The sequence below is a fragment of the Pseudonaja textilis genome, chromosome 1 (assembly GCF_049901715.1).
Source record: "Pseudonaja textilis isolate UNSWEBS1 chromosome 1, rPseTex1.2, whole genome shotgun sequence".
Lineage (NCBI taxonomy): Eukaryota > Metazoa > Chordata > Lepidosauria > Squamata > Elapidae > Pseudonaja > Pseudonaja textilis.
In genome coordinates this window covers 271,021,790-271,046,049 of record NC_141990.1, presented here as the reverse complement: position 1 = coordinate 271,046,049, position 24,260 = coordinate 271,021,790, and the positions used below count along the sequence as shown (strand labels likewise).

Below are 24,260 nucleotides of genomic sequence, written 5' to 3'. Positions count from 1 at the left end.
TTCTCTGTTAGCAGTGAAAAGACTCATCTACAGAACGGGTATTATAATGGTTTTTTTTTTTAAAGTCTTCATTCTATTGTATCTGGGGATATAATACCTATAAAGGGACAATTCTTCAATTGCTCAAATTGCTGGATGGAAATCCATTCTATCTACTTCCATAAATCTTGCCAAGGTAAATTTGGTAAGAATTTCTTTTGGAAGCACTGCTACTGAGGACCATATGATCCAGTATATGCTTCTCAATTCAAGTGTCTTGAAAAGAATAAAAACCAAATTTGTATATTGTACAGAATCAGAAGGCAAATGATACATTCTCTGGCTACTATCAGCAATTATTTCCTGGAAGAGATGCAGAAACATCATGCCTTCAAGACCCCTGGTCTTTATGTCTGCTGAGATTCTCAATCATCCAGATCATGGTTGTCCCAAAGGTGCTTTTTCCAAAAGATATTTTTCTTGGGTTTTTTTTTTTTTTTGGGGGGGGACGACAATGTTTCTCTTCTCATCCAAGAAGCTTCTTCAGTTCTGAGTATAATGTTTTCAAAGGAAAACAAAAACAAAACAAAGTCCAGTTGCCTTTTTGAAAAAACACCTTTGGCCTTTATTGTCCTCTGCTCCTTGTCAAAAGCCTTGGCCATCCTAGAGATCACTTTTTTGACACCCAACACCCCCTTCTTGATTTAACTAACGGACCAACATCTGGTAGTTACCTTCAATTCCTATTACAAGTGTCATTATACCTACCAGGAAGTTGGTTGTCATGGAAAACTATTCCTCTTTTTCAGTCAGCAATTGCTGGAGAAGCCACAGCATTAAAAATTGCACTGAAAACACTGATACCCCTTGGAGGGAATGACTCAAGGAAGTCAACTCTTCACTTGCTGCAAATGAATTATGGAACATTGTCAACTTTGCACATATATTAGCGAAGGCCTTGAAAATAGTTATATAAAATGCAGGGCCTTCTCCAATTCTATCTGGAGGAGCTGACAGTTCTCATCTAGACAGCTCCCGGGAGCAAAGTATCAGAAAAAAGGTATGCTTTATCAATTCTCTATGCCAAAAAATCTTCCTCTGAGATCTCATGGATGGAGAGTGGTTTGTGGGGGATGAGTGTGTGTGTGTGTGTATCAAGTGTTGGAGCCTGATTCCCTCCAATGTACTGCAGCAGCCTTGTTCAAGAGCAGCTGAGAGCTGCTTTGCAACTCAGTTAAGGATACTTTCAAGGCTCTGCAGAGCCAGACAAAGCAAAGCTTCAGAGCCAGCTACTTTGGAAATGCAGCTACACCCACCACTGCTGAGTCACCATCAGAAAGTGACACCTATACTTGGAGGAGGAGGAGGAGGGCACCACTGCTTCCCTATTTTGATTTTTTGTCACAGGCCTGGGACTCGAAAGAGATGGAATAAAAGAACTTCACTTTTTTTCTGGCTAGCTTGCTTTTGGTTTTTCTATAGACTAGAGATTGTAGGAAATTATTCTTTCTACTTTGAATTAAAAGGTTTTTTTAAAAAAAAAATTGAAAGAATAGGAGATTCAGCGGGTGGCCAAGGTACAGTAACAATATGCATTACTCATTTTATTTTTTATTTATATATTAGGTGATTCCGCCCCACTCCAAATTTTCCGGTGCTCCAAAAGTACTCTCTCCTCTCACTCCCAAAGTTTTTATATATTTTGTCTATAGTTGAACTCTGGACTTGTGAGTAACAAGGTCCATCTGTAGACACAAGATTCCTGTCAATAAGATAAGAAAGGCAGAAAAAGGAGAGGAGCAGGAAGAACTCAAATGTGCCTAAGCTTTAACTGTTCATGCAGGCACTCCGTTATTCAGGTCAGAGCATCTTAAAACAATGTACAAGCTGTGTGGAAGAGAGAGGCAGAAGAACTAAACAGAACATCAGCATAGTTATAAAGAATACCATATAATTTGATGGCATGCCCAATTTATTTTCAGCGCCTTTCATACACACCTACTTCCCCTGAACATGCATCTCCCATTTAAAGGTCCCACAGTATACAGTCACTGCAAGATCAATGCAAATTATATAAGCTCAATATGCACTTAACAGTTGTTAAGCCTGAAAAGAATAGAGGCAAATCTGAGAAGATTGAAGCAATTAGACCAGTAAGTTCTTTGGACTAAATTAAAATTCAGAAATCATCCAGTGGATCCTCAAAATAGTTTTGCCTTCAAAACAAAGAAGGACTATATACAGAATCACTGAATATTAATTGGAAGAGATGACCAAACAAGTAATTAAAGAAACAAAATTCTTATCCAAAAAATATATTATGATATCAACCAGGGCAGACAGATGGAAAATTATCAGAGACGGGAAATGACATTACAACTGCAGGTACCAGATGTAGTAAGGATAGACAGGCAATCGGACAAACGGACAGATATACTAGCACACAGATACAGTAATGAGCAAGCCCTTTAGGGACTTTTTGAAATTTCAATATTCGGTCGGGGGGAAGCTGAATTTAAAATCCATAGATGGAGCTGAAGATGATTTGTCTGAAAAGGTGAGAAAAATGAAGATAATAAAAAAAAGAACACAGCAGTAAGAACTAAGTGTATAGCCTTTTTTCGGTATAGCTTTTTTTGTAGAAAGCGCATCTTACATTCAAGCTTCCTTTAATAAACCTAATATAACTTGGCAAGGCCCATTTATTTGTAATATACCCATTGTCTCAAATTTTAGGCTTCATTATTAGCATTTTAAAAGGTGTTATTACTACTTTTAATATGGAAGACTGAGCTTCTTTTTTAACTTTAAGAAAGCATATTTTCCTCCTCCTTAGCCAAGACCATTTCTTTGGTACTTGATAACTTGCTTTTTCAGTATCTACACAATAGAGAGCACATTCGGAACGTACTTGAATATACTTGCAATTTTCAAGAAACATACAATCCCAACTGGGAAAGGGTTATGTAATCCACAAATTTACTACTTTCTGAAAGTTACTTAGAATCAATGTTTGCTATTATTCAAGACCCACATGTAATCGAAGTATTATTGTTGGATCATTTGCTTATTATGTCAAATGTAATGAATATATGGATCATTTGTTTCTGTACCCTATAAAATACCCCCCCCAATAAATGTTTTTGAATTTGTTTGAATTACTGGCGATTCATATTTTCAGGAGGCAAAGAAATCTCTTTGCGAAGGTAAACAGTTTTTTTTCCCAAATTTGGGAAATAGATTTTCCATACACATTTGGGATGCCTGAGTTTTGAGGCAACATATCCACTTTCCATAATCATAGGTGTCCAATTTACAGCCCAAGTCACTGAGAAATCAATCTTCTATCAACTTGCCTAATAAAATCCATCTCATCTTCAGCAAATGATTCATAAAGTGAGAATTTTCCAGTAGAGATTTGTGATGGGCAAATATTCTACCTTGCTTGATTCAAATATGGATCACTAGTGACAAGGGCTATTCAAAAAATGCAAAAATGTCTTCCTAAAGAATGAAATGTAAAGTGATGGTTATATAGTACTTATGATAACAGCCAATCCTGTTGACTTAGATTGTTATCCATTCCTAACAAAGACAACACACCCCCAGAGGGAAAAGTACTGTTTCAAATGTACATTTAATTACAAGAAAGCTCAGGAACCTCTTGGGTCAGCTTATAAAATTTTGCCAATTTATTTTTAAAATACTAAGACTTCAGAGAGAAAATGTATTTTTAAATGTATCATCATAAACCGTAAAAAATGAGTGTATGTGTATGCATACACACATAGAAACAGTTGTGGTGCAGTGGTTAGAATGCAGAATTGCAGGCTAACTCTGCCCACTGCCTGGAGTTTGATCCTGACCAACTCAACATTGACTCAGCCTTCCATCTTTCCAAGGTCAGTAAAATGTGGACTAAGACTCTTTGCGGGCAATATCTGAGATTTGTAAACTTCTCAGAAAGTGAGGTAAACAACTATGAACCGGTATATAAGTCTAAGTGCTTTTGCTACATAATCTTACATATATACATACATATATTTAAGAGAAGATGAGGAAAAGGAAAATAAAACTTACGGAATCAGTTGTGGATTAAAAGCAAAGCCCCTGAGTAGCTCATGAGCCAGGTACTCACTACCTGGCAACAAGCGACTTAATAATACCATGGCAACAGAGTGATGGAGTGAAGCATATTGGTTGCAATCTGGACAAGCATCTGCCTGCATAGGAAGCAAAACAACAACAGAAAAGGTGAAAGTGTTGTTGCACTGACACAGAAGGAAATATGATAAGTTGAGACGTAGTCCCAATAATAGCCTGTTTTTATTTGCCGCAAATAAATCATGTTGTTGGAGGGGGGAAAAGGCCCAAAAGAAGATACTATATGACATTTGTAGAGAAACAAGTATTTCTTTATTAAAAGTGTGCAAAGCACAGCAAATAAGCAGGATTTGGCAGTGGCCATATGAGACACTGCCAAATATCCTCTTTGTATTTCAATCTGTATCTCTTTCACATGCACATAATGACTAAGCATGTACTTAATTTAAGAATATCTTTGTTTTCTTTCTAATGGACTGCTTTGTCTTATATCTGCTCTAGACTTTGCTACCTTCATTCAAATGGTGCTTGTACTCCTTTTCTTCTAAAATGGCATTACTTTTGTTAAATGCTCTAACAATCTGTTTGCTTCCGATACTTCTACATTGTCCTCAAATCAACCCAGAGACTTGGGTTTGTCAGACTTCCAGATTTGTCAGCCATTAGCGTATAGCTCACCCACACTTTTTCATCCTACAGTAGTTAATGAATTCACTGTACCAGGCTCCCAAACTCTCTGAAATGGAATGCATTTCAAAGGAGGGAGGAGAATCTAAATGCTTCCAGAATCATGAAGATTAAGAAGGTAGCATGGAATGGAAGAATATAAGATTTCATATCTTCATTTCTATTCCTTTAAAAAATGGAAAAGAACCAGGCAAGAGGCTGGAGAATGAAATGATCCAGTCAGCTACAAAAGTCACATCCAAGCCATCTTGCCCCACCCCACCCCACCCACTACGTTCTTCTGTCTTCTCCTCTGCAATTCTATAATTAACAGTTAAAAATAATGTAACAGAGGAAGTTGTGCCTGGTCAATATAATTTTAATAATATTATTTAATCCAGTATAGAAAATACCCAAGGAAAAACATTTGATCATATGTAGGCCAATGTAAGAAAAAGGAATCTAGGAAAAATTGATGAGTAAATTTGACCAAAATCAACTTACATTCCTCATCCTAATTCTGACCCTGGCATCTGGTGACACTATAATCAGTGGAACCCAAAGCGAGAAAGTACTATAAAATGTATGGTACTTTATGAATGTTGGAATTCATACATTCTTTGGTTAAGTCTTAGATAGACAAGTCTTGTAAACTGAGATGTGATAATACATGTATACATGTGAGCTGCATTCACTACCTGCTCCAATAAGGTACTGTCCATTCTTCTTAAAGTGCCCTTTTAATATAACATTCACAGTCAGTTGAATTGACTCTGAGTAATGATAGGGTGAAGACCTACCAGTGCCCCTAGATACTGTGCTATTTATTGACCCTATCTCAAAGATAACATGGGTAACATACTGAACTAGTAGGAAGTGATCAATAACAAGGTCACCCAGATGTACTTATCAGAAATATTCCAATATCATGATGTAATTTACAATGTGTCTGCCTTTTCCTTTTCCTTTGTAACGTAGTAGGCCAAAGGCCCATAAGTTGCGGTGTTGCTTCTCTTCAATGCACCTCAGCAAACAGCTAACACTTTGCTAAGAGCTCTGCATCCACTGTAGCTCAGTGTTTCTTAGCCTTGGCAACTTTAAGATGTATGGATTTCAAGTGACTGGGGAATTCTGGGAGTTCAAATCCACACATCTGAACAAGGCTAAAGTTGAGAAACACTGCTGTACTTGTTTGCATGCTTAATAAATGTATGTTGTATATGAAAAGTGATTTGATTGATTTAAGTGGTTCAGGTTTTTGGCCACAACAGATAGAAAAGCTGTAACAAAGACACTAAACAGACATCCCAGATATGTATGTATGACTATCTCTATAAATCTATCCCACACATACAAGCATCAGTAAAAAAAAACAACCCTCAGATATACAGCATTATTTACTATGATTTTAGGACAAAATAATATAATTTCATGTTATCTGATTATATTTGATCAAACATATACTGGAACTATTTTAGCTAACTAAATTGTTCTATTCTCTTTCGTTCAAGTAGACCTGCAAAGCATTTTACTATACAAGACCTACCAGCAAAATGTATTCATGATTTTATTCTATAAATTCTAAACAACCTTTACAATGTTTTAATTCAGAAAAAAAACTTTTGCTTTAAAGGATGTATAGATAAATTCTTCTAAGACCTTAGGGCAGAGGCCTTCAAACCTGGCAACTTTAAGACTTGTGGACTTCAAGTTGAAGTTCACAAGTCTTAAAGTTGCCAAGTTTGGAAACCCCTGCCTTAGGGAAACAGAAATTCCAGAGAAGCTTGAGGGTGTACTCAAAAGCTTGTCTAGAAACTGGTAACTGGTTTAAGTAAAACATACAAGGGGTTTTTAAATATGTAGCAAATGGTCACAAACAATCCAGAATAATGGCTGATGCAAAGAACTTACCATTTTCTGAGCAAGTGAAAGTGCAACATATTGTAAATGGTATTCATGATGCAACAACCAAGCAGAGGAAGGAGTTAAAGAAAGAGGAACAGCTGTGCAACACTGAAGCAGGTAGTCCTTCAGACTCTTCATCTCTAAAATAGAAACATACTGGAGAAAAAAATAAAGCGATACATTTGAGATGATTATCAAATACCTGAACTAGAGACACTATATTTATTCTGCCATACAGAAATGGTGTTTGTACATCCACCAGCCCAGGTAATACGGAGCAATGTCTCTTTAACTCTGGACCATTTATAATTACTTTCTAGAAACAAATTGTGTATTTTATATATTTCCTCCTTAAATACATTTAATGCCAAAGCTTTGATTTGGTTCTGGCTTTGCTCTACTAAAATTTAACTCAAGATGCCTGAACCCAAGCAATCAATTATTGATATATTTCCTTCTAAATACACCATGTACACCAGTACAGGGGATATCAATGTTTATTTTGAGTTTATGAATATCGACTCTTCAAAAAAAAAAAAAAACCCAAGTCGACTCAAAGTAGCTGCAAGAAAAAGTTTAACTCAATTTATAGCCTTTGAATATAGAATGTAAATGTTGAACCATCAGCCATTGCTCTTTAGTGTGAACCCAAGAGGAAAATGGGAAGTAGTTTATATATACTTGACAAATGCTAATGCCTTGTTTTTTGAGTTGAAGAAGACGAAGACAATTCCCTTTTCTTTAATTGCCCATGCATCATTAAAATTGCTCCCCAAAACTTTAGAACTTACTTGGTTAACCAGCCCTTTATGTACATGGAGGATACTGTTCACAAGGACAAGGAAAGCAGTAAGAAAGGGAAACGGTGATTTAGAGCCTGCTAAACTCCCTGAAGTCTTATTTCTACTGCAGTTCAGAGAAACAATGCTAGGAACAGATTCTGGTCCTGGGGAACAGGATAATGGGTTGCACAAAGTAGAGCATGATCTACATAGAAAAAGATAGAAGAAATGAGTATTTATAGTGTACCCTAATTAACAGACAACCTAGTGCTACCTAGATTTTTGGGGAGTACTATTCTCCAGTCATCACGGTTCACAGTTAGGAACGACAGAACAGAGAAACTCATCTGAGGAGTACCAATTTATCTAGGCTATCCCGCAAATTGGTTCTACTGAGAAAAAATACCATCCTACTTTTTTAAAAAAATCCATGTAAACAGCAAATTTCTCCCAATCCTTTTGCTTTCCAAATACATACAACTCATCTATTATAAAATCTTGCTTGGAACTAAAATTAATACTCAAAGGGGTACAAATGAGTTAAGTCTTCCATAAACGACCCTCAATGAGACAGCGTATAGTTGTACATATAGGCAGGAATGAGTGTAAATTTAAGCTGCAACTCAATAGGATTTGCATTCAACAAAACACACAAAGGGATGCGGCATGTTCTTTTTCTGCAGTCACAGCACACGGTAATGTCTGTAGTGATCTAATATCTCAGACACGCTGGCCTATGACAGTAGTTTATCTAAGAAGAGCTCACCTGAGCATTTCCCAAAGGGCTTGCATGGCTGGCTGGCTGAGGAGTGGCAACAGCACTTGGGTTGTCAGGTGCTCCACTTCTTCTATGCAATCAACTGGGTTTACTACAGGCTATAGAGAAAATGGGAGGAAAGAAATCACTATTATTTCCTCTGCATGGATAATGTTTCCGAACACATTTGCGACTGGATGTTTTAAGAGGAGCGCAGGCTTCACTTATATGCCCACTGAGCTACAGGTTGACTAATTACACAGAAAGATACTAATTGAAACTCTGAAAGCCAATGAAGTCTGTTCCAAAGTTACTCCAAATCAGCCTTCAACTGATGATGGGTGTATCGGAGATACAACTTTCTGAATTTCCAATAAGCAAAGGAACTTGCAAGCTAGATCACAAGCTCCTGAGAAAAGACAGATAGGGATTTCTTGAGAGATCTGCAGAAGAGGGAAAAGGGGGGAATTCATTTGACACTGAAGGGACAAATTAGTTTTAATTCCAGATATAAATTCCTGCATTGAGCTTGGACTAAAAGATAGTTTTAAATGGGCAAAAGCACCATTTTATGTCAGTTTTTCAGGCAACTTTCAGATCTCTATTCCAGAGGTATCTGCAATTTGGGTGTTCTCCAATAATCAGTGTCTCTGCTTAAGCATTTAACAGAGTAATATCTGGTATACTTATAGCACTATTTGGGGCTTATGAAACTCCATGTGTGATCAGTCATGCCCTACTCATGTCCTGGTTAGATTACTATATCTAACCAGTACTCCATATATTCTACATGGGGCTGTCCTTGAAGAACATCTGGAAGCTGGAAAATGCAGCACTGGAGGCAATGACAGATAAACCCCAACATACCTGGGTGACACCATTGCTTTTTTGAGCTCTGTGGATTGCCGTTGGTTGCCACCTTTGAGGCCTGCATGGCTCTGTCCTGGTTTTTTGAATGAGACTTCTTCTTCTGGCATTTATCTACCTGTCTGACCAGATCTCACAGAGTTAACTATTTCCATGCTCCACCTCTGCAAGGCTGAAAGGACCTTAGAAGCACAAGAGGAGGTATTTTCTAATATATAGCTAAAGTATATTATGCTGCCTGGCATATAGATTTGGTGGGGGGGAGGGTGTTAATTCATTTGGTGGTGGGAAGGGATTAAATCATTTATTGTTAGTTGCCTAGAATGGGCATAGAGTGAGCAGCATAAAAGCATAACTAGGAAAGAAAATAAATAGTGAAGCAGATCTATCAAGCCTAAACTTTGCCCATTGCAATTCCTTTGATATTTCAGCCAGACTGATGCACCTCTTTCCTCCAGATGGAAGGAGAATCGTGGAACAAAAGAAACCCCAAAGACAACTGCAGACACAGAACTTCATTTCCTGAACTCTTACCTGTTGACTACAGTGTCTGTAATACATCCCCATATAGATGACATATGCCGTAGTAAGAGATTGCAGGGCTTGCCATCTGTCCACGTGGGTGATCGCTCTAAGGCAATTCTTCATGTTGGTTTCAATGATAGGCCTGAAACCTGCCACGTGTCTCCAGGTGATGGGTGGGGGTGGAATTTGACCACCTTCTTCTGGGCCACTCCTGCAACATAGCACAAACATGAAATAAAGACAATAACATGGGAATCGTTAAAGCTCATTACTTAAGATGGCCTCCTCCTACACGACTGCAGAAAAATATCTAGGAACCCAAGCAAGTGTATGAAGTTGTTTAACTTGCTGACCATTTTTACCATGGAAAAGGCTTGGAAAACTATTTTTTTGATACCCCTGCAATAGATCCTTCACTGAGCAGGGCATTTATAACTTCCCATACGATTATGCTTTATTTCATTACATGGTCTAATTGCTATTCAGTCAGCTGGGTATTTACTCTCTCTCTCAGCTGATTAGCTTTTCAATCAAATTCACTGTCAACCTCAATTTCTACAGCAAACATAAACATTGACATTTAATGGCCTCAGTAATGAACCCTGAGGGAAACTTATTATCAATTATTCAATAAGATTAATATTTACTTGTACTTACCCTAAAGAGAAGTGAGGAAATTAACAGAAAGGAAATGTACAAAATAAAATAGCAAGGTCAAAAATAAAATGGCAGCTAGAGTAGGAGCCCTATTTAAAGGGCAAGTATGCAACAGAATTGATAAACTGAGTTTTTTAAAGCAATAGTTTTGCACAATGTCAACCAAAATGATTTAATTTTATCTTTATTACGATAAAGAAAATCACTACCTCCAGTAAACAAATTAAAAAGATTCAGAGCAGGAAGGATAAAGAAGAATGTATAGCAAAAGTAAGATTTACATGTGGCATTTAACAAAAATTTAAACTCTGACAAGACAACGATGGCACTTTGAATTCTTAAACCCTGACACCAGTACTATCGAATTGATACTCAGAAAGCTTTTCAAAACTAAGGAAGAGTAAAAGCAAATAAATTACACTGTCTTTCTTTCTTGTTCAGATAATTCTCAGCAAGATATGATCTCAATTATTTTCATTGTAGTTTGTCAAATTTGAAAGAATGTGGTGAAATCACATAGTGAAACACTCTCCTCAGTCAATTTAAGCAGATCCAAATCTGGTCAACATGCAGATCCAAATCTGGTCAACATCCAAGTGCCATTAGAAATGATACATTCACCATCTTGAATCCCATGTTGAAAAAATAGACTTCTCCCACTTTTTTCTTTGTTTCTTAGAAATAATTTGATCTGCCCAATTCTTAATTTATCCTCTTTTGATGTTTATTTGATCTAATTTCTCTCACTTTTATCTTTATCTTTTTCCAAATCAAGCTTGATTCCTTTTTTTTTTTGTAAATTTTAGTTGAGTTTTCACAAAGAGAAAAACAATACAAATAAAACTTCTTTTTTGAAAGTAGCGTAATCCCAGGTTACATTTCTTCATACAGACACAAATTCAGGTTCATGACCATTTTTATATTCTATTCCATATCGTATTACTATTTTACATTTTCTGCATAGCTTCTCCCCTTTTAATTTTCTCAATTTTATTTTAATTATCTCATCTCAATTCAAATCATTGTATTTATATTTTTTGTCTATTTATCATATTTCTATGGGAAAATTATAAGCTTTCCATAGTTAATCCCCTCTCTTCACTTATATTTTATAAAACATTAACTTTGTTTTTCCTTGAAGATGTTTTGCTTCTTATCCAAGAAGCGAGCAAGAACTGAAGAAGCTTCTTAGATGAGAAGTGAAATATCTTCGAGTAAAAACAAAGAAAGTCCAGTTGCCTTTTGACAAAGCATCTCTGGGACATGGAAATGAAGTGGCTTTCCACCGATTTCTTTCTAGGACTGAGACAGAGTAACTGGCCAAGACCAGCCCATTAATTTCTGTACTCTAAAGCAAGAGTAAAATCCCTATTCCCTATATTCCTAGTCCAGCACTCTAACTGCTAAACGAAACAGGATCTCATCCCGAGGTGCTATTTAGCCAGTTCGGACCGGTTCTGGCGTACTGGTAGTGGAAATTTTGATCAGTTCAGAGAACCGGCAAAGACCATCGCTGGCTGGCCCCACCCACTCACCCCTGCTCTTTCCTGGTCTTTATTCCACTGATTTTTAGCTCAGCTGATTCACGTGGCAGAGTAGATTGCCACACCTCAGCTGAATTAAAAAACAGCTCAGGCAATCTCGGACTGCTGCACGAGGACGATCTTTGAGTGCTGCGCAGGCACACTAAGTGCATTGTTAGATGTGCTTGCACGCAAAGCCTGTGTCTGCGCACAAACCGGTAGCGCACAGAACCAGTAGCGCGCAATTTGCAACCCCACCGCTAGTCTCATCTGCTATTGCCAGTATATTTATTATTAGTACTATTGCTGTTATTATGGTTTCAAAATATAATAAATGCCATTTTTTCAATGCAAACCCACTATAAGAATATTTCGCTTCTGGATATTCAGAGAAATGCTTCAGGAGATTCTCTGTGGAGGGGGAAAAACAAATCACTAGCAGGACAAAATGACTATACCTGCTAAGCTGGGCTTGCAGTTCCGTTCGGCAGCTAGCTGTCTGAATCACTTGAGTAAGCAAAGTGACAACAGCTGCAGCTCGCTGGATATAAAGCTCAGTCAAGGTGCTATTTTCTTGGAAACTGCTGGTCAGTTGGGATAGGGATGAAACTATCCTCATCAGCACAGGATGAAGATCTCTGTAAATTGCAATAAAATGAGATGTCACACAATCATGTTAGTGTAGTTAATTAAAAAAACTCACTGAAGTCAAAATCCAATTACAAGACATTTATAGCAATGTGCAAAATATTTTGAATTCAAAATCCCATTTTGAGTTCAAAACAGATGTTCTATGCTCTGGTTTCTCTTCAGATTATATAAAGCAGCTATTCCAGAAGTGCTGTAATATTGCTCTATAAGTATTCTGAAATTAAAGGATTCCTATTTTGAGCTTGAAAGGAAGTTATTTTGGGTTTGAGATACTTGCAGAATAGTCAGAAAACTTCCAGTAGGAGGAGGAAGAAGAGAAAAAGTAAATATTAATATTTTAAGAAATCAACTAGGATTCCAAATAAGTGCATCATTCCTGGTTGGTTGCTATTGTAAACGAAATAATAACTTATTTGGAGTTCAGAACTTTCCATATAAATCAATACTAGATTTTGCATCAGTTATCTCTTACTCCATGCTATCTTTTGCCCATTTGGTTGGAAATCAGCCTGGGAAAACAGGAGGAAGCATTGCCACTTCCCTCCTAATAAATAACTTCCAGTTCCCAAAGTTCAAATATAGATCTTGCTACAACCATCCTAATAAGTAGCAATTATACACAAAACACCTCTAGCAAAGAATATAATTGACAAGGAAACTTTCATGTAATTTAATGAACAATCCCTCTCCTGCCAGTGAACTGACTTCTATTTTGGTTATTCTGGTTTATTCAACCAAGTTATTCTAATTTATTCAGCCTTTGTATACAAATAAACAAACCATATTTGGTAAATTAGATGCCAGTGAGTTATGATTTTTATGTACACTATTTAATAACTTAATTTCTAGAGGAGAAACTTGCATTTTGAACTAAATTACAGCAGTAGTTTATCCAAGCTATTTCATCACCTGTCTGCTAAGGCCAATTTCCATCTACTGTAGTACTTAGTTGAGAAAGGAATAGTAAATGAACCAAGGAGTATACTGTAGCATCTATGAAAGGCAAGGAAAACTTCCAAAAAACTCAGAAGCTTTCATACTCTTGGAAGTGAAAGGAAAGGAAATTGGAAGTGCAAACACCCAGTCAAAGCCATACCGGTAGAGATCACATGCTTGACCATAACCAGTGGCCACAGCCCACAAGCGGAAGGCTTCTGTGCTTATATTTATGGCTTCCTCTATCCTTAGAGAAAGGTCTTTGGGATCTTCAGCTATAAAGCGGCTCAGCCGACTCTTCATGTCAAATTTGTTTAGCTGTAAATAACAACCAAATGCAAGTAAGATTCAGGAATTATAACGAGGTTACAGAGAGAAGAAAATCCATGCTGATATCAAGCAGAATATAATAATTCTGGCATCTTATTTAGTGGCTTTAAAGGGAATCAGATAAATTCATGGAGGTCAGATCTGTGAATCACTATCAGGCATGGCAACTAAATGGAACCATACAAACTGAAATAAAATGCTCCTGAATATTAGTTACTGGTGGATAAGCCAAATAAAAGGATTGTTGCCTTCCTGATATGCTTATCAATTTTCTCCATGTGAATGGGGGACCAGATGGATTTATGGTGTATACTAGGAGGCATCTCCATGGGAATACATGAATTAAAAACAAATATTCTTCTTTTATACATTAACCAGTATCCTTACTTGCTACAAAACCTCTGTGCTAATACCTTTCTTTCATGCTTCTCTCCCTTGAAGTCTGCAGTTCTTATATGTACAGAATTTAGAAAATCATACTGATTTACTTCAAGCATATTTATTTCCTCTGTGCAAATCTAAATTCTAGTATATGCATATAAAGAATACCAATTAACTGGAAGAAATGGGGAAACTGCCCTCTTTACTTCAATTAAATTTGGTGAATTGCATATTTTATTACCTATACCAGTGGTGGCTAACCTTTTGGGGCTCTTGTGCCCAAAACTGTGTGTGCACATGCACGCGCATGCGCGCATGTGCCAGCACCTAGAAGGCAATGCGTGCGCCCCCATCCCCTGCGCATGCCATTGCAATCCCCTTCGTGCCCCCTTACCTGCACTGTGCCTCCCAGCTGATTCTCAGCCCATTTGAGGCCTTTTTTGGCCTCCCAGAGGCTTGAGGAAAGCTTCTGCAGCCTTTGCAGGCTGAAAAATAGGCCCATTTCGTCACTTCTGGTATTATGAAAATACAGAAAGTGATGAAACGGGCCTATTTTTTGGCCTGCAAAGGCTGCAGATGCTTTCCTCAAGCCTCTGGGAGGCCGAAAAAGGGCTGAAAATCAGCTGTGAGGCACACAATTGCACAGTGAGGTAAGTTTGCCTGCAACTCGCGTACCAGCACAAATGGCTCTGTGTGCCACTTGTGGCACGCGTGCCATAGGTTCGCCATCATGGACCTATACTTTTAATATTGTTAATTAGCTAAGTAGTAGTGGCTGAAAATAGTTCTTACCAGCCTGGCAGATGTGTTTCGCCCTCCACATGCCAAGACTCTAATGAGTTTCATGGCAGTGGAACATGGTACTCCATGTAGGCTTTCAAGCAACTTCCCGGGTTCAGCTGGTCTTGGAGTCCATCGGGTGGGAATAAACTCTCTGACAATAGTCTCAACAAGACGAGGACAATCAAGGACCTGTAAACATGTATTTTAACAAAAGTCAGTGCTACAAAGCTAACAACTTTTCACTGTAGTGATACAAGTACCTTGCAAAATGTTTCAAGAAAATGGGCAATGCCCCTTCTTTTTATGATTTCTCTAGAAGAAAAGTGCATGGAATGAAAAATTGTGTTGCTTCAAATTTTGGATCAGAGAGTGCAACTCAAAAATATTCCCTTTTAAGCTTCAAAATTGGCTGGTGGGACAAAGCATTTTGTCTAGAATTATTGTGGGTAGACTGCAAAAAGTTTGGAAAAGTAATCCAGTCACAAGCCAGCATGCTACAATTCAATCACTGTTCTCACAATGGTAGAAACTCTTTAAACAACTCTGGTTGACATGGGTTGAGATTGTCTTGACCTCAGAAAAAACTATTGGAACGTGGATGTTTGTTTTAAGGTCAGAACACTTGGAATGGCAATTTCAAACTCAAAAAGTGTCGAACTTGGAATATCTGGCATAGGCTTGTTCTCTTATGTTAAATGTTCTTTTCTAAGGAAGGACATTTACAAGACTTACCTGGACACAGGCCTCAGTGGAATGCCTTGCTATGCGAATGAGGATATCTAGAATCTCCAAAACCACTAATGGAACAGGCCGCATTACTTCCAGGATGTATCTCAAGCGATGAAGTATCTTGGTCTTCAGCAGTCCCTAAGATACAAACCGTGCAATTTATACTACAACAATACTAATAATTAAATACACAAACTGGATTTTTTTTCATTATTAAATGCTTCAGGGGTTACTAGCTATCCCTTATAGAAAGTTATTGCTATTTTATAATTGGAATTTCAACAACTTGCTCAGGAAGAGAGAAACATTTTCTTCAAAGAGGGAAAGACACAGCAGGAGAATTCAAACTGTCTGGAATTTAAACCTGATGACTTGTCTGTATGAAACAACCAGATTACGTTACAGAAATAGATTTTATATTCACATTTCAATTGAGACTATCCCCTCATCTGAATGTAAGTCCATGAAAGATACCAAGTAAGATATCTGAGATAACCACTCAGATGTAACTGCAACAGAGTTACCCTTAAAAATGACCTGATATTCTCCAGAAGTGTGTCATATGACATCTCTAATTTTCATGACAAAAAATATCTCCAAATTGCCACTCTTCGAATTAATGACATAAAAAAGTCAGAAAGTGTATAGATCAAGTACTTAATTATACTAGCCTCTCTGAACGTAAGTCTATATTAACTACAGAGATCTTCTTGTGCAAATGAACCCTGATCAAAAGCTCTTCAAAGCAACTGGCTTTTTACACCGGTGTAATCAAATTAGTTTTTGGAAGGCTAAGAAAAATCAGTGATACATCTAAAACAAAGTTTGGTTTCATTGAGGAAATGTTCAGCATACCACCAGTCAATTTTTTACTCTGTTGGAATAACATAACAATGGAGGGAGGGAATTATTGAGGTATGATTTTGGATGTTTTACCTTTACAACGTCATATCGTGCTACTTCTGCATCTGGCTTGTTTTCATCCTTTAATTTTTTCCCTGGTATTTTTTCATTTGGAGTTAGCTCAACACCTTCCTCTTCCTCTTCAAGTTCTCCTTCCTCACTGTTTGGGATTAAAGGGTACACAGTCATGCCCTGGTACCATGCAAAAGACTTGTCAAGGTATTCCTGGAAGGGAACAAACATCAAAAAGCTCTCAGCAGAGAGAAAACATGGATTTATAGTTAAACTAACTGAGATCCAGAATTCACGGCAGAGGATCCAGATCAAATTCCTAGCATCTCCCGTTTGGGAAGGGATTTCAGAAGTAATATTGTAAAACATCTTGTTCAAGGCTACTACTTTTAAGTAAGTAAAATGGTCATATTTTCATTGCAAGACCCTTTTTTTAAGGTCTAAAAGTTTTTTCCTCCAGACAATTAAAAAATGAAGGAGTTTGATGCAATATGGAATCCTAGGAGAAGAAAGGATGGAAAAGCATTGGGGGTGTGTGTGTGTAAGAAGGTCAATTTTATTTTGCCCTAACATGCAACCCCTCCCCAATACCATTATTTATTCCAAAAGATCTTCCAAGTCGAGACTTGATCTGGAAGAAATCAAGCGAGTGTGGCATACAGATCATTTAAATTTTGGTGGAACAAACTTAATCCCATTAGCAGGGTCTGATCTTTGGTTTAGGCACCTAAAAGAACTCCATGGATCTCCATAGGTTCTTTGGGGAAAGTTGGCATTTTACACATTCATCGGTTTCCCATTAAAATAATGTAGAAGTCCTGATTCAGCCACTGAAAAGTAGCACTAAATTCTAGATATTTTTAAATATTTGGATTTTAAAAAACATATGAAATGTTATTAAGCTTTCTTCTTTACCTAACTCTATAAACCCTCTCTGAGGTACACATGAAAATAAAAATTGTTTTTGTTTTGCATCTGTTTAATTAAAAATAAGCCCAATTACCCTCTAGTCATATTAATAATCATTTCCCAAAGGTCACTTTAAAAGAATGTAAAATGAAGACCACTTCCTCTGGCATTTTGCTCATAATAATTGTTTTAAATTGGCTATCATATAGTCAGGAAATAAACCACAGGTACTGTCTAGCTGATCTGATTCATTCAAAACTAGAAAATGTATTTATTTATGTTATTTTTATTACACTGTTTTCTATACTATTCTCCAATCACGAGACTCCCAAGTAGCTTACATTCCTGGTACTTGGTTGAAACAGAGCAGTTAAAAAGACAGACCAACAAGAGGTAGGAAATACCCACAATACAGTTCTACAACATCTATTTATTCAATAGTTTTTCAATTTGAACAGTTTTCATAATATAGAAATTAATGGACCCTTAAAAACAATTAATAAAGTCTATTATGTGTTTTTTGTATTATAAAATGAGGAGCCAGGTTGTTGGGGGCAATATGCTGATATTTGTAAACCGCCCAGAGTGTCCTGTATGTAAAGCACTATGGAGCGGTATATAAGCCTAAGCGCTATTGCTATTGTTATTGCTATTTACAAAAGAAATCATTCAAGACAATCTCTGAATAATACTTAATATTTGCAAGATGTTTAAATGGGAATACAGTGGATCAGAAGGTGAGCAACCACTAATACAAAGTCAGGTGCAAAAGCTCAAAGCATTACTTTGATTGATGGACTGGGGGAAGAAAACATCCATCTCAGGTGAAGGAATTTAGCCATTCCTTTCTTTTTAGTGAGCAATGAAGTCTTTTAAATAGATTCAAGTATTCTGCGGATACAAACCTCATCATCCAGAGAGACAAGCAGTGCATGGAGAGCATGGACAGTAGCTGCTATGACATTATCCACTGGATCATCCAAAGAGAAACGGAGCAAAAACAGGAAACCGGCATCAAGCAACACTTGCAGGACACTTCCTTTCAGCAAGGAGGTAAACCCTCCTGCTTTCGCCTGAAACACACATTGCAAGCAAACCAGTATTAACATGGACAATGACCTTAGTCCATACCAGATGACATCAGTCCATATTAGTCCATACCAACAAAATTGCCTAGGACAGCAGAAAAGCTGCTACTGCGCTGCTCCTTCTTGTGTCATGGGACAATTTGGGAAAGCCCTCCAGCAAATGGAAGATCACTGACAACAGAAGCAGTTATAGCCTAGGCTTACTGTGTATACCCTTGAATCTCTAAAACAGATGAAAAAGGCTTGTCTTTAGCAGGTCCTGCTTCACCCCATACCACAGAAATGCAAGTTGCAAAAGGACAACAAAATCTGGAGTGGTTACTGGCTACAATTTTATCTCCATGTTTTATGTTTATGCATACTATATTTCTAAATGAAATTTTTAATAATTCACCAATTGGACAGGAGACCTAAATCAATGTTCTCAACAAATGGGAAAGAGATTTCCCAAGGCAAAATACAGGCTATATATCAAAGCAAACAGCAATCATAATTACCAATGGGAAAGCTGCTGTATTTCTGTAGAGTCAGAAAATATTTCACGGCTACATGTTGATACTATTCAAAGTGTGAGCAAGTCACAATGGTTCAGATCTGGCATTGGCACTAAGCTGTACTTTTTGGCAAGTTCTTAAAGGAGCTGCAGTTTTAGGCATGAGTGACTCCCCTGAATCCACCAAATCTTTGGATTCAAAAACTACACCTCTCTATTATATATAAAGATGCTACATTATCAACTTCATCTACTACAATGCCTATTGAAAAGATCGTGGAACTCTATAAAAGAGCCACTGAGAAAGCATCCAAACTGTACGCAAACTCTGAGCTTACCTTCTGGACAATGTGGCCCAGCACCTGTAAAGCCAGCGTCCTTTGCTGAGTGACTTGGCTACGAGATAAGTGGAAGAGCTCTTGCAGTGAATAGCCAGCCCTCTATGATCAAATAAACAAACACTGAAACAGCCAAGACTAATTAGAGAGTACAGCGCGCTATCAGCAGAAAGAAGCAGTAATGGTAATATAATACCATCTCAGACCATTGTTCATTTCTCTGAATAAAAATTGCATTGAGCAAAGAGTTAAAATAATCATCTTCTACCCATCTTCCACACCATCCATATCACAGTACAGCAGATGCAGATGGGCCTGATAAATCTGCCTAAAAGGGGATGTTTAAAACAAAGGCAACTGGAAAACAAGAGCTTCAGAAGAATTAAGCTCGTAACATCAGCTTCACATAGCAAAATAGTTTGGAGAAATACAATCTGCCGCAAGGCTAGAATTTGAGAGTTCTTTATTTTATAGCCCTCTTTTAAGGGCTATAAAAGTTCCCAACACTGAGGCTTTTCGTCGTGTCTGTTTTGTTCTTCTTTTCTTTCTAAATTCTTTTAAGCAGTTCATTACAAGTTTATCCTGTGGGCCCTCATTAATCCAGAATTAAGTAAAAAAAATGGCAGACCATTGTGACACACGCTACACAATAAGATTGCAGATATGCTTAAATCTGAAGACCTACCTCTGCTTCTTCTCCATGGTGATGCAGGCCCAAATGTGTGGGAAACTCTTTATCTGGAGGAATAAGTTCTCCTCTCAGACTAAAGCGTGCTTGCATCCCCTATTGGAAAAAGAGACAAAGACATAATTTCTTATTAAGTTATCCAGATATCTAAAAACTTGGCAGAAAATCTAGAACAATTCAAAGCGCTGAAATCTATTTAAGCAAACCAAATTCTTTCCTCTTTCATGTGTTCTGGAGAAAGATCATTTGAAAAGCAAAAGAGAAGAAATTGTTTTTTTATTTTCCAACCTTTTTTATTTGGTTCTGCCTCAATGGAGGAAGGTTCTTCGTCCACTCCAGCTTTTCAAATTCTACAGTCTCCATGTGGACCCATTCCTTTTGAGGCTTCACAGGAAGGCCATCATCTTTATGGAAAGGCAAAGACAAGCATTACTGTTCTCGGGCACAAAAACAAAAGCAGACATCACTGTCTTTGAAAGGTTCTCAAAAATAATTTCATGCAACAACGGGATGAAAAACACCCAAGTGATTCATCTTTCACACATAATATCACAGTTCCACTGACAATTTAATTTTCCATAACTTCTAGAGAAGAAAGGGGAAGAGGTTGCTAATGATAAAATGAAGCCAAGTTGATAATCACCTTGTGCGCAGAAAGAATAAAACTGTCAGGCATATCAGGTATGACAATTAAACTCTCTCTCCTCATTCTACAGTCCTACGCCAACATAAGAAAGTTAGCTAACTAGATTTACTGCAGAGAATTAGGAAGGCATATATAGGGAAAAAAGTTCTCCATCTAATGGTACATAAGAATTCTGCCCTAATATTCAAAACTGCCTCACCCCGCTGTGTTTTCGCTACTGGTTTCCCAAGTTTCTCCATCATAAGAATCAGAGATTCTCACTCGACCAGTTTTAACCCTTATTTTTTGTAAGAACAGAAATCAAGAGCAGAAAATAAGGTTAATAACCAAAATTGCATTCTATACACATATTAGGAAAAAATGACAATCTAGGTTGCAATAATATTTTTTTTAAAAAAATGTTAGAGGAGCTTCTCAAACAGAGAGGTTATTTCACTTGAAACATTCCTTTGAATTCCAGACATTGTAAAAAATAAAACAGAAAGAACAAGGCATCCAAGGAACTAAATACAAACAGGTAAGAACTCAATCAGAACAATAAAAATAAAGGCCCTAAGAGTAGTGAGCAAATCCCGAAAAGGACTGGACATAAAGCTTTTCAAATATTTGGTTATTATAGGCTAGACAATCAATAGAAGCAATAAAGAAGCAATCCACTGAGAATTTGAAAAATCCATAACATCACCGGTGGAATGTTGTCTAGAATTAATAGTTAAGTTCTCAAATATTAACACTGAAAAAAACAGAATTTGAAAAAGCTAAAAAAGCAAAATAAACTTTCCTGCATCCCTAAGATCGTGAAATTCTTGTGCAGATTCTAAGTAATAAACCAGGAAGTCCCTGGAGATTCCATCTGCCTTAAATTCATTATTTAACTTTGAAGAAACCACCCCTCCACTTTTACCTCAAATTCAATTTACTTTCTGCAATCTGAGGGACAAGAATATTACAGTTGGAACTGCCAGATAAGTGACTATATGCAGCATACCGAAATAGCAAATTAAGTAAAGAATAAATAAATACTGTCTGAACTTAATACCGTCTTTATCTCTACCTTTCTCCCGTCCTTTCATTTTACTCCCCAGAAAACCAGGACCTTCTGAACATGCTTCCTATGTTCTCCCTCCTTCTATGGACTGAGATCTGTTTTACATGCCAACATCTGTTTTACATGCTCTACAGCTCTCCTTCCTGTCTCCCAAGGTCATTTCCACATACCGTTACACTGTGTTTTGGCTTCTCCACTTTGGCCGTTTTAAATTCTTTGCTGGCATGCTCTCTATATGGATTGGGACTGTTGCTCTGTGTGTACATTTTTGGCCATTTTCTGTCTGGTTCACATATGTAAAACACCATAAAAAGTTAAAACCATTATTATTGTCATCAATATCGTTATACTTCTACCATTCCTAGGTTTTGAGTTAGAACCCGAATGACTGCAAAGTTCCAAAGACTGTGATATTCCTTCCATATATGCAACAATAATAATGTACTGATATCAGCTGGTAAAACCTGATAAAAGCCTCCCTGGAAAGTTAAAATCTAAGAGCCCAGCAACAGAGAATAGTTTTCACTTCTCTCCTAAATATTAACAGGAATGTTACATCTTTGTCAGGAAACAAGGGTATTTTTAAGGCTCAGGCAGGTTTTCTTCTTCCTGCCCTTATAGTTCCATGGGTAGTAGAAATACACAGCATGCCTTCCTTTTTTGTAGGAAAAAAAGCCAAGTATCTAAAATGTAACACATACACACACACAATGAAAATTAAAGCACTCATTCAGATTTAAAAAAAAATATCTGCAAATTTCTATTTAACTGACATTCAGTTCATTGCAAACTCTTTTTTTAATGCATCAAGATGGTGGGTGTGAAGCAGGAAGAAGGAACAAACAAACATAAATTGTTTGTATTGTTCTGGTATTTATCATTCACTCTGTCTGTGTGTGTTTTCTTTCAATTAATCACTAAATGAGGAAAGCTAATTAAACCACGCTCTGAATCGGATTAGTTATATGTACCTCAAACATAAACACTAAAACTTTGTCAACAGGGGGAAAAATACTGTTACTTATTCTACTGTTATCAGCAGACTATTCAGTCCCTGATAAATCCTCCTACAGCAATGCAAGCTGGCAGCCCGGAAGCTGAATAGGCACAGGGTTTTTTTCAAGCTTCTATTTAGTTTTTCATACTGAGAGGTAGTCAGCCTGTGGTGCCAGTTTAGTCAACCTTACATGGAGTTTCATAGATATGATCCACCCCATCCACTAAAGATCTGCCCTTTTACATTTAATATTCAGCAGCAAACACTGCCTGTACTACAAAACACACCAGGTAACGCAGTTCAATGTTCCTTAGAAGAATTAAACAGGCATTGTATATACAAAACATTAGTTTGGGACCACTTGAAGCATGAAACAACCTATTTTGAGTGCAAAAGGAATGCTCGGAGCAGTTCAAACCCAGAATTCAGAATTATTTCAAGCTTGAAATGTTTTCAAAATGATGGCCTGTTTTACATTTAAAACAGGCTCCCATTCAAAACAGAGTTCCCCTTGACATTTTGCAAAGTTGCATGCTCCTACTAGTACAAAATGAATCACCAAATGCAGAGTTATCTCTGCTTGCAAATGAGATTCAGTGATTAGAGCCCTCTGCATGGATGCAGGAAAACCACACAGAACTTTTTGTTCAATCATAACAGACTTGGGCATATAATTCTCATTCAAATTATTTTGCCCCACAGGCAGCTATGCAGTTGAAATGCCACTTAGTATGTTCTGAAGGAATAGCAGGCTGCAAATATTATAATCAAATATGTCTGTCATAATGGATGCAAATGCCACCATTTCTGGATTGGAGGCATGTATACAATGCATGTATCCAAGGCAGTCACTGAATTTTCAAAACCTAAACAAACCATAAACACATGCGCTAACCAATCAGCTGTTTCGAAACCCCTGGGATAAATCATCCTCTCTCTTCTGTTCCCAAAGATCTTGAAAACTTTATGGAAGTTGAGAATGGAAGAGACTGTCCGCATATCCAAGTGGAGGTATTCCAGACAGGAGGGAAGCATCACTGAGAAGGCATGCACAATGGGTCCCTAATAACCACATCCTTTCAGATGAACTTATTTCCTCTAACAAATCTTTGGCATCCAGATTCTCCCCAGAGCAGATGACCCCAAAGATATCCAGATCCTAAGCCATGCAGGATTCCAGATCCCTAGAATTGCAACCAAAAGCTAGCTGGCAACAAATAAAGATCCTGTAGAAAAGAGAGCACATTGGCAAATCCAGATCCGTCTGTAATACCTGGAGCACTGCTTTTTAGGTCAGATACAACACCATGGCAAGTAAGCCGCAAGAGTCCAGACATAAGATGACAAGGGCATGGCTGGTAGCCAGCCAAGCTTCCCATTTGAAAAATGGCAGAGAAAGTCTGCAAAGGCCCTCCTGCCCACAGCCTCCACCTGCTGTTCTCACAGGATCCATGAGGCCATGAAAACATCCAGACAGGTGAATTTGTGGCATTTACTGACTTGCAACTGAGGAGCTAGTGAATTTTAAAATTGCATTGTAGCGGTTCTGTTGAAGCATTACAA

General features: G+C 37.5%; 1 protein-coding gene across 3 annotated transcripts in view; it reads right to left on the bottom strand.

Annotated features, from left to right (window-relative positions):
• The window catches only part of RPAP1 (RNA polymerase II associated protein 1), a 42,293-nt gene that overhangs the window by 6,978 nt on the left and 11,055 nt on the right, over positions 1–24,260 (bottom strand). For all 3 annotated transcript variants that reach the window (XM_026709843.2, XM_087921782.1, XM_087921783.1), the window contains exons 8-21: positions 20,295–20,410; positions 20,004–20,102; positions 19,319–19,420; positions 18,305–18,472; positions 16,512–16,703; positions 15,579–15,713; positions 14,856–15,035; positions 13,513–13,670; positions 12,224–12,403; positions 9,595–9,796; positions 8,203–8,312; positions 7,446–7,641; positions 6,661–6,810; positions 4,060–4,202 (exon numbers count right to left, since the gene is read on the bottom strand). In XM_026709843.2, the coding sequence (XP_026565628.2) occupies positions 4,060–4,202; positions 6,661–6,810; positions 7,446–7,641; positions 8,203–8,312; positions 9,595–9,796; positions 12,224–12,403; positions 13,513–13,670; positions 14,856–15,035; positions 15,579–15,713; positions 16,512–16,703; positions 18,305–18,472; positions 19,319–19,420; positions 20,004–20,102; positions 20,295–20,410 (2,131 nt within the window). The remainder of the gene's footprint in view (positions 1–4,059; positions 4,203–6,660; positions 6,811–7,445; positions 7,642–8,202; positions 8,313–9,594; positions 9,797–12,223; positions 12,404–13,512; positions 13,671–14,855; positions 15,036–15,578; positions 15,714–16,511; positions 16,704–18,304; positions 18,473–19,318; positions 19,421–20,003; positions 20,103–20,294; positions 20,411–24,260) is intronic.